The following is a 14,506-nucleotide window of genomic DNA, read 5'->3' as shown; positions in this document are numbered from 1 at the left end:
AGAGAAAAGGATTTTAAGTTGTGTGAAATATTTCTCTCATGTTTTCAATATGAGTCCTCCACACCTCAAGCAATAATATCAACTAGTGTACTGGAAAAACCCACTCCTAGCAAACATCATGCAAATGCAGGGGTAAGCAAAAATCAAACTTTGTCTTTATTCCACCAAAATATATGTAGTCTCAAGAATAAAATAGACCAGTTGTCAATAAATTTAAAAGACAAGTATGAAAGTGAGCCTGATACACTGTGTTTCTCAGAACATCATGTTATGAGTGGAATACACATGCCACAAAGTGAGAACTTTAGTGTAGCTCCACTTTACTGTTGATCTATTATGAGAAAATGAGGAGTTGTAATATTAGTAAAAAACAATGCAGTGTATAAGTCTCTAGATTTAAGCAAATACTTTTACGAACAGCAATTTGAGGTGTGTGGCATTGAGTTAACAACATATAGTACAACAGTTATTGTAATGGCTATTTACAGGGCACCTGCTGGAAATCTGAATGTATTCCTGAGACAAATAGAATCACTTCTGTCTCACCTATGTACTAGACTTCAATGTGGAATTTTTACAGAAAATAGAAACAAAACAACAATACAACTTAGTACCACTGGTGGACACTCCAGCTAGAGACAGAGCCAATTCTAGCTCTTTAATAAATAATGTATTTGTAGATAAGGTTATTTACACTAATTTAACTGTGAAAAATATTATAATTAGCCTCTCTGATCATGAAGGACAATTCCTCACTCTTCACCAAATAAATGTACAAAGGAAAGAAAATTTCATTTGGAAAAACTTTAGAATTATACATGAACACAACATTGAAAGCTTTAATTAGCAATTACAGCTAATGGATTGGTCCCCTGTGTATGATGTAATTGATATTAACTCAAAATTTAATATTTTTTACAAGAAGTTACATGACTTTTTGGAGAAATATTTCCAAAAAAAGTCAGTGAGAGAAGACCTGTTAAAATACGGAAAGAAGCCTGGGACTACTAAAGGCATCAAAATTTCTTGTAAAACAAGAACAGAACTATATGCCGCAGTCAAGAGATCAAATGACACCAGTAGGAGTATGCGTTATAAACTCTACAATAAAGTTCAGAATAAGACCATACAAGCAGCAAAGAACATGTGCTTGAAGACAGAACTTGATTACTCAAGCAATAAAGAAAAAACTATTTGTAATTTTGTAAAGAAGGAAACAAGGAAATATGCAGTTTATAGAGAAAATACCCAAATAAATAGTGAGGGTCATCTTGTTAGCAATCCAAAAATAGTTGCAGACACATTATACAAATATATTTTACCAGTAACAGAAAAAATTGGTTTACAAGGCTCCATGAACGAAGCCATCAATCTTTCGAAAGCCAGCGTACAACACATGAAGGTAACAACAGTCACTGTTCAAGAAACTGAAAGAGTTTATTAAATCCCTCAAAAACAAAACTCTACTGGAATTGCAATATTTCCAACAAATTATTAAAATACTGCTACAGCCACATTTCTGATGCCTCACTGGATGAAACCAGTCATGTGATCTAGAAGCTAAGCTGCAACCACTGTGCTGCATTCTATGTAGACATGACAACAAACATGTTATCTGTCCACATGAATGGCCACCGACAAACTGTGGCCAAAACACAAGTGGACCACCCTGTAGCTGAACATGCTGCCAAACATGATACCCCTCATATCAATGACTGCTTCACAGCCTATGCCACATGGATCCTTCCCACCAACACCAGCTTTCAGGGAACAGATGGGAACTTTCCCTGCAACACATTCTATGTTCCCATAACCCTCCTGCCCTCAACCTTCATTAGTCACTATCCTCACCCATCCAGCCCTCTCCCTGTTCCCATTCCAGCACTACACAGCCGTCATTTCATCGCCACACCAAGTCTTTTAATTTCTTTTATTTTTATTTTTATTTCTCTCCTTTCCGCTACTTACCCCCTCTCCCCTCCACACCTTCTCTCCTACACTCTGTCTAAACTGCAACACTTCACTATCCGCCACTCCCACGATACTGTCCCTCCCCCTCCCTGCCACAGCCTCCTCCTTAATCCCACCCAGACGCCACTCCCATCATGCACTGATGGTGCTGCTCACAGTGTAGTTTCAGCTCTCTGAGACTGCAGATGTGTGTGCAAGTTGCCCTTGTGTGTGTGTGTGTGTGTGTGTGTGTGTGTGTGTGTGTGTGTGTGTGTGTGTGTGTGTGTGTCTACTGCAGAAAAAGGCCTTAATGGTCGAAAGCTGTGATTGTGTGAATCTTTTTCTTGTGCCTATCGCAGCTCAGCATCTCCACTATATGGTGAGTACCAACTTTCCTTCTCTCATACTGATATAAGAAGTGAGATAGGACAGATGTTGCTATCTATTAGCGAATATCACTACTGACAAGTTTTTCAAAGGTTTAGAGAAATTAATGCCAGTATAGTTAAGCATCTCAGGGATCAAAGTATCCTCTGCAAAAATCAGTAGGGATTTCAGAAAGGTTTGTCAACAGAAGATGCAATATTAGCAATTGCTGGCAAAGTCTTGGAATATATCAACAAAAAACTAAAGGTGGTTGGAATTTTTTGTGACCTAACAAAAGCGTTTGCTGTGTCAATCACCAGATTCTTTTACAAAAAGCTGCACATCTCGGTATAAGTGGTTCATCAGGGAAATGGTTTCACTCTTACCAGACAAACAGGAAACAGAAAGTTGTAGTGGATATTCAAAATGTAGTCCCAATATCTTCAGAATGGGGGACTATCACATGTGGAGTGCCCCAAGGCTTATTTCTGGGCCCCATACTTTTTTATGTCTTTGTAAATGATCTGCCTCTCTGTGCAAAATATTGTAGATTCTCAATTTTTGCTGCTGATACTACACTACTTATTGATCATGTAGTAGATACACTTGAGAAAACAGCAAATAAGGTTTTAAGTGAAACAGTGAACTGATTTAACATGAATGGCCTTTCTTTAAATTACACTAAAACAAACTACATTCAGTTCCACACAACATACAAAGATGAGGAAATAGTAGTTAAAATAGATGACCAGGTGATAATCAGGGTGGATACCTCAAATTACCTAGGTTTGTATACTGAAAGCAAACTGAATTGGTCAAACAGCATCCTGGATTTACACAAAAGATGGAGTTCAGGAACTCATACATTATGCATTGTTTCTTCTTATACATGTATGGAAACCACAAAGTCAGTCTATTATGGTTATTTTCATGCCATTATGGCATATGGAATTATATTTTGGGGTAATCAGTCACTGGCTAAAACAGTACTGTGTGCACACAAAAAAAGCCATAAGGATCATGTGTGGAGTCGATCCTAGAGCCACATGCAGGAATATTTTTAAGAAACTTGGAATCCTTGCATCCACTGTGCAATATATATTCTCTTTGATGTGTTTCATAAGGAAAGAAAAATCTATTTTTAAACTGAATAGTAAGTACCATAGTCATGAGATGAGAAGAAAACATGATATCGACTATGAACAGGTAAATATAGGTATGGTACAGAAAGGAGTCCATTTTACTGGGTTAAGATTTTTAATGTCCTTCCTTGAAGAATTAAGTGTTTGGTAGAAGATGAGCTCTTGTTTTTAAAAAAAAACTTTAAGATAGTTCAAATTACAAGGATCATTTTATATGATAGAGGATTTCCTGAACTACAGTGTTTAGCATTTCTTGTATTGTTAACTGCAAATATACGCAAAAACTGACATTTGTAATCCTGACTATTCTTTATTGTAAACATATATTTTGCAATATTTATTGTCTGTAACACTTATTATTTTGTAATATTTATTTATCTCTCAAAATTGATTTTCTGTAGTAGAACCTAAATTACCGTTTACTACAATGTGTAATCATTTCGTTTTGTTTTTATGTGCTACCATAGATCTATGACACATTCCATATTCTGTGATACTGTCACAACAAGTATCACTGGAATAAGAAATAAATAAATACAAAATAGAATATATTGCAAATAAGGAGACAAAGTTGAGCTCTTCCTTTTTGCGTGATTGTGGCACTGCCCTTCCTGATCAACTGCATCACCATGATTAGCTCCGATTATTCAATGTTCATTTAGACTGCCTGATGCTTATCTATATTGAGAACTGAGTTAGATGCTTTTGAGGATACACAGTATGGCATAACCCTCACTGGATCCCACCACAAACTATTCATGTGAAATGTGAATACCTTAGCTAAGTTACACATCCATATTAACATCTACATCTATATAGTGCAAACCACTGTGAAGTGCATGGCAGAGGGTACGTCCCACTGTACCAGTTATTAGAGTTTTTTCCAGTTCCATTCACGTATGGTGGGTGGGAAAGATAATTGCTTAAGTGCCTCTGTGCCAACTGCAAGTAGTTTAATCTTGTCTTCCCAAACCCTATTGGAGTTATGTGGGTGTTTTGGTGGAGGAGTATGTTTCTATTTTATATATATCATTTACATTTTCTTCTAGAAACTTTCTAAGTAGGTTTTCACAAGATAGTTTGCATCTAAATTGAAGCACCTGGCGACTCTGTTCTTTCAGCATTTACTTTGTCACCCACTCTCGGGTCAAATAAATCTTTACCCTTCTTTGTTTCTGTTAGTCCTATCTGGTATGGTTCCCACTCATTTTAGCAATATTCTAGGACCTTTGTAGGCAGACTGCAGTTTCCTAGTATCCTACCAATCAATCAAACCCTGTCACCCGCTTTACCTAAAACTGAGCCTATGTGAACATTCCATTTCGTTTCCCCACAAACTATTACACCCAAGTGTTTATTTGAGTTTTTTCTGAACATTTAAAGTGATTTGTCAATCATTACTCCACTTTAAAATCTTATCAAGATCTCACTGAATATCTGCACACATTTTCTCAGGTGGTACTTCATTACATAAAATACACCATCACCAAATACCTAAGGTTATTATAAATATTTTCTGGAGGGATTTAATATACAATGTGAACAGCAAGGGCCATCATAAGATATTTACTGACTATTATTGTTAAAGAAGTTACAATGTTTGTATATGACATTGGAAAAAGTTACATATCTAGCCTGAAGCACAAATTCACAATACATGACATCTTTGACAATATGGTAGTAACACAATGTAAAAAGTAAAAACCTGAACAACAAATAAATATAAATGGAGTACATAGGAAAAAAAACTCTAGTACAAAACTGGAAAAGCATGCCTACATAACAATATATATTAATAAACAAAATCAACGAAATAAAATAAAATTAGTACTTGACAAGCCACTTGAAGAAATATAAAATATTATATGTTGTAACCAAAGAATATATGAAGAACTTACAAAATGTCAATAATATAAACAGAAATAAAGCCATGCAGGAAATTGGAGAAATGTGAGAGATTATACTAACATTCCATCTTTGAGAGCATTGTGGTACTGCATTTTAAAAGATAAATAATTGAACAATATAGAAATATAAAGGGAGCAAACAGTAAAGAACATTAACATTATACACAGACACAAGCTGTGTCTCTGTATGTGCAGATGGATATGTGTGTGTGTGTGTGTGTGTGTGCGAGTGTACACCTGTCCTTTTTTCCCCCTAAGGGAAGTCTTTCCACTCCTGGGATTGGAATGACTCCTTACCCTCTCCCTTAAAACCGACTTCCTTTCATATTTCCTTTTCCTTCCCTCTTTCCTGAAGAAGCAACCACCGGTTGCGAAAGCTCGAAATTCTGTGTGTTTTATTAAGAAACTTCAACATGGGAAAATATATTAAAAACAAAGATTCCAAGACTTACCAAGCGGGAAAGCGCCGGCAGACAAGCACAATGAACAAAACACAGAAACACACACACAGAATTACTAGCTTTCGCAACCAATGGTTGCTTCTTCAGGAAAGAGGGAAGGAGAGGGAAAGACGAAAGGACGTGGGTTTTAAGGGAGAGGGTAAAAAGTCATTCCAATCCCGGGAGCGGAAAGACTTCCCTTAGGGAGAGGGTAAGGAGTCATTACCTAAGGGAAGTCTTTCCGCTCCCGGGATTGGAATGACTTCTGTCTGCTGGCACTTGGTAAGTCTTGGAATCTTTGTTTTTAATATATATATATATAAGACTTATCAAACCCCAAAAGTGCCCCACTTGTGACAGGATACTTCCCGGGACTGGATCAGACTCTGAATGTGGCTCTCCAGCAGGGATACGACTTCCTAAAATCCTGCCCCGAAATGAGATCCATCCTTCATGAAATCCTCCCCACTCCACTAAGAGCGTCTTTCCACCATCCACCTAACCTTCGTAACCTCTTGGTTCATCCCTATGAAATCCCCAAACCACCTTCCCTACCCTCTGGCTCCTACCCTTGTAACCGCCCTCGGTGTAAAACCTGTCCTATGCACCCTTCCACCACCACCTACTCCAGTCCTGTAACCCGGAAGGTGTACACGATCAAAGGCAGACCCACGTGTGAAAGCACCCACGTGATTTACCAACTGACCTGCCTACGCTGTGACGCTTTCTATGTGGGAATGACCAGTAACAAACTGTCCATTCGCATGAATGGACACAAGCAGACAGTGTTTGTTGGTAATGAGGATCACCCTGTGGCTAAATATGCCTTGGTGCACGGCCAGCACATCTTGGCACAGTGTTACACCGTCCGGGTTATCTGGATACTTCCCACCAACACCAACCTATCCGAACTCCGAAGATGGGAACTTGCCCTTCAATATATCCTCTCTTCTCGCTATCCACTAGGCCTCAATCTCCGCTAATTTCAAGCTGCCGCCACTCATACCTCACCTGTCATTCAACATCATCTTTTCCTCTGCATTTCCGCCTCGACTGACATCTCTGCCCAAGCTCTTTGCCTTTAAATATGTCTGCTTGTGTCTGTGTATGTGTGGATGGATATGTGTGTGTGTGTGTGTGTGTGTGTGTGTGTGTGTGTGTGTGTGTGTGTGTGTGTGTGTGTGTGCGAGTGTGTACCTGTCCTTTTTTCCCCCTGGGGTGGGTCTTTGCACTCCCAGGATTGGAGTGGCTCCTTGCCCTCTCCCTTAGGACCCGCATACTTTCGTCTTTCCCTCTCCTTTCCTCTTTCCTGGGGGGGCAGCCGTTGGTTGCGAGGGCTGGAAATTTTGTGTGTGTGTATGTTTGTTGTTTTGTTGTGCCTGTCTACCGGCGCTTTCTCGCTTATATATATTAAAAACAAAGATTCCAAGACTTACCAAGTGGGAAGGCGCCGGTGGACAGGGGCAATAGAATGGCACACACACAGGGTTTCTAGCTTTTGCGGCCGGTGGTTGCTTCATCAGGGGGGGGGGGGGGGGGGGGGGCAGTGGGGAGGTGGAGGGATGGTGGGATGTGGGTTTTGGGGGGGAGGGTGGGGAGTCGTTTAGGTCCCGGGGGCGGGGGGACTTGCCTCGGGGGGAGGAAGGGATGGGTGTATGCTCACGCGCGCGCACACACACACACACACACACACACACACACACACACACACACACACACACATATCCGTCCATGCGTGTGCAGACACAGGCAGACAAATATGTCTGCTTGTGTGTGTGTGTGTGTGTGTGTGTGTGTGTGTGTGGGCGCGCGCGCGAGTATATACCTATCCTTTTCTCCCCCTGAGGTAAGTCTTTCCGCTCCCAGGACTGGAATGACTCCTTACCCTCTCCCTTAAAACCCACACACTTTCATCTTTCCTTTTCCTTCCCTCTTTCCTGACAAAGCAACTGCCGGTTGCGAAAGCTAGAAATTTTGTGTGTGTGTTTGTTTGTTATTTTATTGTGCCTGTCTACTGGCACTTTCCCGCGGAAAAGTGCAGGTATACAGGCACAATAAAAAAACAAACAAACACACACACATAATTTCGAGCTTTCACAACCCATGGTTGCTTTGTCAGGAAAGAGGGAAGGAGAGGGAAAGACGAAAGGATGTGGGTTTTAAGGGAGAGGGTAAGGAGTCATTCCATTCCCAGAAGCGGAAAGACTTAGCTTAGGGAAAAAAAGGACAGGTATACACTCGCGCGCGCGCGCACACACACACACACATATCCATCGGCACATACACAGACACAAGCAGACATTTGTAATCCATCTGCTACAGAAATTTACAAGGTATTTCAACATGTGTCTTTTAAAGCTCTGTGCTTTTGTTTAAAAATGTGCAGTTGTAGTTATCTAAACAGTACAATCAATGACATTGTGGTCAACTTGTCTGCATGGAAATAGCATGAAATAACATAGGACACACTGATAGAAGTATGGAATGTGTCTTACAATGCCACATTCATCACTTTAGATGATTGTTTGTCCATAAAATATATCTGCATATATGGGATGGTGCAACAGATAATGCACAGCAAGAAGCAGGTGCATGTGGAACCTCGTGGGAGTGTCAGGTACTCATGCTCTAGTATTGTTAAGTAACCTTATGCTTGTATTTGAGAACAACATACCATTTTTGTAGAAAAAACTTTTTCCCTTGCACAAGTTTGCTCCTATAGTCTTTTGTGCTTGTAACCACTTCCATGTTCTTGAATCTTAACATATCTCTTTTAGTTCTTTTATTGTGACTTTATAGTTTTTATGTTAACGACTTATAAACCAACTTCCTTCACCTATTTATTTCTCAGTGGCATCATCTACATGGGGTTCCCCGTGGACTCAAGTCAACTGTTTTATTATTATTAGCTAGTGGCTAATGGTGCTCCCAATTTATTGGATTTGTTCTGAGTAGTGGGAATTCTTTTTGAGGAAGTTTCTGAAGTTGTGTGATTATTAGTTAAATGGTAGCCCAAGACTACAAACAGACCATTTCACTACCAATAAAACAAACATAATTTTCCTACATGGGACATTTAGTAGGCATCTTACAGTCTCAGAACAAAAATGTTACCATAAAATACCAACATACCAGAATGACACAAGCAAAAAAGTTGAACATTGCAGCAACTCAGGGGGTCTCAGAAATAGATTCAAATTGTGGCATGTAATGAGGCAGTCACGAAACATCTTTTTTTTTCAAGGCTTGTATCTCTGAAAACTTTACAGTAGATGTACTCTTTTTTTCTGCAGAACATATGATTCAATGTGAGGAGGAAATGATAAACCAAAAATATACAGATTTTTTCCTGTCTATGGTTCATCCATCTCTTTATTACAAAGTGTACTGTACTATGTTTTTTTCAGTGAACAAAAGCCAACAAATGAAAACTGAATTCAAAGTTTATTGAAAGGATATAGTGTATCATATAAGATCATTATATGCTAATCACCAGATTTATGAAGCCTCTTCTAGATGGTTACATTTACTAGCTATTTTTTATGTCAATGAAATTTTAAATAATCTTATGTGGTGTCAAAACTTACTAAGCAGTAAGCTACTAACCTGACGCGAGTGCCTCCAGGTTCCATACGTGTGCAGTTTGTCAGGCCCAGAATACCACTATTATTATTGCCTTGTGCAACCAAAACAACTTGGTGTTTGCCTTTCTGCATTAAGGACTTAAGTTGTGGCACCCAAGTGCAGTCATTTCCACTTACATTCACAAATTGAACATCTGTTCGTGGATTGCCCTTCTGATGAATAACACATAAAATGTTGTGACTAGTAAACAGTACAAGATGGGTAAAAATAAACCATAGTTATAGTAAGAGTATTGATATTACTTAACAAATAAATAAATAAAAATGATTTACCTTTTTCACTACGATCAGATGATCATTTCCACCAGGTATTGCATAATTCATTACAACAGTTATAGATTGCTCTAGATCTCTCAAATCACCATTTAATGTTTCTTTGGAGATAATGAAGCCATTGTCAGCAAGTGCAGCAAGAGCATCTTTCAGATGTTGGGAATTTCTTCCAAATATTAAACCTGTGCCCAGGACCATCAAGCAATCATTTTCCTCTTTGAGGCTACGTTTTTCAAACTGTACACCTTCTGGTGGATCTGATGGGGGTTCATCAAGAACTGTCAGATTGGCCTAGATTCAAAATAGAATCATGGTTATATTAGTAAACATAATATTAGTCAGTAGATAATTTCAGATTACAGTCTCGTTAAATTCTACATCATAAAAGAACAATTTAATTTAAACATCATTATTGTTGCTATAGTACCTTATGAAACAGGTCCTGTGGTTGTGTGTGTGTGTGTGTGTGTGTGTGTGTGTGTGTGTGTGTGTGTGTGTGAATAGGTAAACAGCGGCAGGGAGGGAGAGATTGAGAGGGATAGGGAAAGGGTGGGAGGGAGGAAGGGAGAGGGATAAGGAAAGGGTGGGAGGGAGGAAGGAAAGAAGGGAGGTGGAGGGAGAGTGAAACACGGAGAGAGGGGGGGGGAGGGAGGGAGAGAGATGCAGAAGTGAGAGAGCAGGAGAGAGGGAGACTAATGTTCTGTAAAGCTTTGTAAAACAAGAAGAAAAGGAGTGAAAAAGTCATAAAGCAATAATATCAATTCTTTCAACAAACTGGGTGACAAACTTAACAAAAATAAGAGCAATTACAAAACGGATATCAATAACAAAAATTTCAGACAAGTATGTGAAACATTAATGTTTTATTTTGAATAGTTTACTGAGATGCTGCAATGTTCAACTTTTTGGCTTGTGTCATTCTTGATGTCTGGCCAGTAATCACAAATACTACAGTTATGTATTACTTTTGTTTACACCCTCGAAAGAGTAACTGTCATCTCATTGTATGATGTTTTCTGGATTTGTGGATAATTGCAATCAGGTAGGTTATATTTCATTACTAAACCTTAAATTCACATTCAATGATTAGCATAACTCAGTTGTGGTAAGGTAATTTATGTAATGATAACAAAGACCATGTCCACATGTCTGACAGTTCATCTATAGAATTAAAATGATCTAGACTACCCTTCTGCACTGAGTAGGACCACAAAACACATGGTACAAATTACTTAAAGAGTCCCATCCATAGCCATATATAATATAAATCAAAGACTAAGAAATACATGTGTGATATCAAAACAGGAAATGCTTGAGTCATTACTTTTCAAAATCTGAAAATTTTTTGATGAAAACACTCATTTATGACTGTAGATGTATAAATATTATGCTCTTACATAGAGATTGAAGAGCAGTATACTGTAAGACTAAATGTGCCTGCCAGAATTACATGTTGTAATGTATGAGCAGCACAATTGCTAGATAATAAGTTTTTGTGCTTAATATCATTTATTTCAGAAGAAAAGAGGACACAATTTATAAACTACAAGAGACAATGAGATGATTCCAGACATGCAGCAAATGTTACACATCAAGAAGTTTCATGGTCCTTATATCTCAGTCAGACACTCAGCTAATTCATGGCAATAGGTTGCAATGCAATATGTCACAGCCTAAAACCATACAACTGAAAATATTTACACAACAATAGGCAAAATTCAAAAACCTCCAAGAGAAGTCAAAACCAGAAACAAAAAGCTACTGAGCTACGAAGCTCACTAAAAATGTGAGTGAGGGGAAACTTCTGTTGAAAAATGAAATTTTACACCCACACCTTAGCAATAAATCAGGAAAAAAAATAATTTTTAAGTTTATTGCAATTACACTGTTGTTTTTTTGAGGAAAAAGTAATGAACGGTTTTATTTGTTTAAAGAATATTAGAACATAAGTCTTAAATCAAGCAACAGTTGAACATGAATGCTAGCAAGAATGATCAGCTATGGTAAAGGCTCACATTAAAAAAAAAGAAAAGGCAATCAAAGATATTTACTACTGTTCATATTATCATGCTTCCTTTTTATGGTTTTATCTCCCAACAGAGAGCGTTTTATTTACTCAAGTCTGAGATTCAGTTTTATCTACTTTACAGTGCAGTATGTCAAGCACCAGGGCATGATTATTAGATTCCAATGACATATAAACAGGAATATTTTGTACCTGTATGACAGGAAGATCTGCAAGAATATTTCCAATTTCAGTTGACAAAAATTCATTGCAGTTATCCTCAGGCAGTTCAACAGCCTTCACCTTCATCACCGCTGGATTGTTCTCCAAGGCCACATGGACACTGACCTAAACACATAAGCTTGTCAACACACTAATGTGGTTTCTGTAGTAGATATGAATTAAATGATTTCTCCATTAAACATGTGAGTGAAAGCACCTTACAATAGGTAACATTCTCCTCAAGCTAGATACACAATACATTATTTTTTGATAAGTGATCATAAATACTGATTAATAAAATTCTTTTCCGACCTATTATGCCATCAGACCACGGCATAATAGCCCGGAAAAGAATTTTATTAATCATGACAGTTCCGGCCGTGAAAGTTTACATTTTACGATCATAAATACTACCATACTCTGCTCTTAACTAAATTTTGCCATGTTTCTAAGCCAATGTGACTTCTTCAAAACTTAACATTGTCCATATTAACAGTGTGTTGGCAAAGATAGCACATTTTATTTATATTCTTGAGTTCTACTTGTCTCTTGGCTCTGAGTGTCATAAATGTAGGCTTTCTCTAACTTGTTTCAGGACTAAACTAGTAATGAAAGAACAATTTTTGAAATGAAGCAAATTTATAGTCTACTCTGCTTCTGAAGTTTGAACATGAAGCAAAGAAAATATAGTTAAAATATAGCAGAATTTTTTATTAAGAGATTGCCTGTAAGTTCAATTTAGATAGGCAGACAAAGCACTGAATGGAACTGAAATCAAACAGTGAAGTTAAGATTTCTTCACTGCGCTTTAAACTAAGTTTGTAGAAATTGAATAAACAGCTTATAATGATATGTGAAATATATTTCTCATTACTTTCATTTCATGGTTTTCAACATTTCAAACCATCCAATCTCTGTTTCTTATGAAGGAAATATGAAACCAGAGATCTGATGTAAGAAAGCCATGAATCTGAAACAATTATCGGTGAAAATTTATACCAAATGTGACCTCCAGATATAATTGGTCTGACTCCATTACAGTTTACAATGACACCAGCGACCTTCCTGAGAGCTAAAAGATTTAAGCAGAAACACTTTTAAAGAAATTAAGAAATTGCAAAACGTAACTGTTCTACCGAGTGAGCTAATGCAGTGTGGTTAGCACACTGGACTCGCATTCAGGAGAAAAATGGTTCAAACCCACGTCCAGCCATTCTGATTTAGATTTTCTGTGATTTCCTAAATCACTTCAGGCAAATACAAGGATGGTCCATTTGAAAGGGCAGGGCCAACTTCCTTTCCCATCCTTCCCTTATCCAATGGGACCAATAACCTTGCTGTTTGCTCCCCTCCCCCAAATCAACCAACCAAACAATAACTACATTGTTGTTCAATACTACTGGTATTTATAGATACTGTTGTACAATTATAATTATTCTTAGAATCACAAGTTTATGGCACATTTGTTTTGAGAAACTGAGAGCTGTTCAGTAAAATTTTATAGACAGAAAATAATAATAATAATAATAATAATAATAAAAGTCTGTTAAGTTCATAGCATCACATATATTTTCCCAAAACTTCTTTCAACTGAAATGAAGTCAAGCACAATATTAAATACATACCCGCAGAAGTTCTTTGAGACTCAGGTTGCTCTGCCCTTGGTAAGGAACAAATCCATGATATTCGAGTACAGGTTCTGTTGTTATACGGCGCTTTGGGACTGGACTGGCAAACAGACCAAATATTTCTAAGCCACCTGATCTTACTAACCTTAGCTCTCTCCAGCAGTAAATAGGTAAAGCTGAAATATTAATAAGAAAATATGTGTGAACACATTGTTTAATTAGAGTGTTCATGTTCTTTTTATTATTTTTCATTTACATAATATCTCCTACTTTCATGACAAAAATGTAAGTAAATGTAGATTGATATTTTTAACTGCACCCTGGTACGTAAACAATTTATTTACAGTTTCATTTATTTATCTTCAAGTACACATCATGCTACAGAGGAAGGTCTTATAAAGTAAGAAGTAAAATGCAAGATGAAGATGTTGACCATGTTCTGTTAAGAGGAATCAATGCCTTAAAATAAACAGCTTTCGTATTACACACTGTACTCAAGGTAAGCCTAAAGTACTTGTAAAAGAACAGTGTTGTCTGCCGTGCCAGTAATTGTAGGGAATGATATCCTCATAACAAAAATAAGTGGGCCCAAAGTATGTCTAAAGTGAATAGAAGGTTACCAGTATACAGACCTTCACCTTTCATGTGAAAAGCTGCTGTTTTTCCCTAAATGACTTCAAACTCTTCTTTTCAAAGTATGTCATAGAGTATTTCACATATTTTTGAACAGTAATTACATGCCTGATCAATACTTTAAGACTGTTAGGCTGCCCTGTATTCATTTAATAAACACAGCTGCTTTCTTTTAAACAAGTTCATGTGATCAAACATATGTCATATGTTACTAAATACACTTGATGGTGGTGTAAGATTTCCCAACTTGTTACATAAAGGCCCACATGAGTTTCATGATTTCCTACATTTTTCAG

The 14,506-nt window shown here is 37.6% G+C and overlaps 1 protein-coding gene across 2 annotated transcripts in view; it reads right to left on the bottom strand.

The window, feature by feature from the left end:
* The window catches only part of LOC126284872 (fatty acid synthase-like), a 364,243-nt gene that overhangs the window by 152,269 nt on the left and 197,468 nt on the right, over positions 1-14,506 (bottom strand). For both annotated transcript variants that reach the window (XM_049984111.1, XM_049984110.1), the window contains exons 19-22: positions 13,575-13,753; positions 11,941-12,075; positions 9,723-10,013; positions 9,412-9,602 (exon numbers count right to left, since the gene is read on the bottom strand). In XM_049984111.1, coding sequence (XP_049840068.1) covers positions 9,412-9,602; positions 9,723-10,013; positions 11,941-12,075; positions 13,575-13,753 — 796 coding nt within the window. The remainder of the gene's footprint in view (positions 1-9,411; positions 9,603-9,722; positions 10,014-11,940; positions 12,076-13,574; positions 13,754-14,506) is intronic.

This window comes from Schistocerca gregaria, chromosome 8 (genome assembly GCF_023897955.1).
Source record: "Schistocerca gregaria isolate iqSchGreg1 chromosome 8, iqSchGreg1.2, whole genome shotgun sequence".
NCBI lineage: Eukaryota > Metazoa > Arthropoda > Insecta > Orthoptera > Acrididae > Schistocerca > Schistocerca gregaria.
This window is presented reverse-complemented; position numbering and strand designations above follow the sequence as displayed.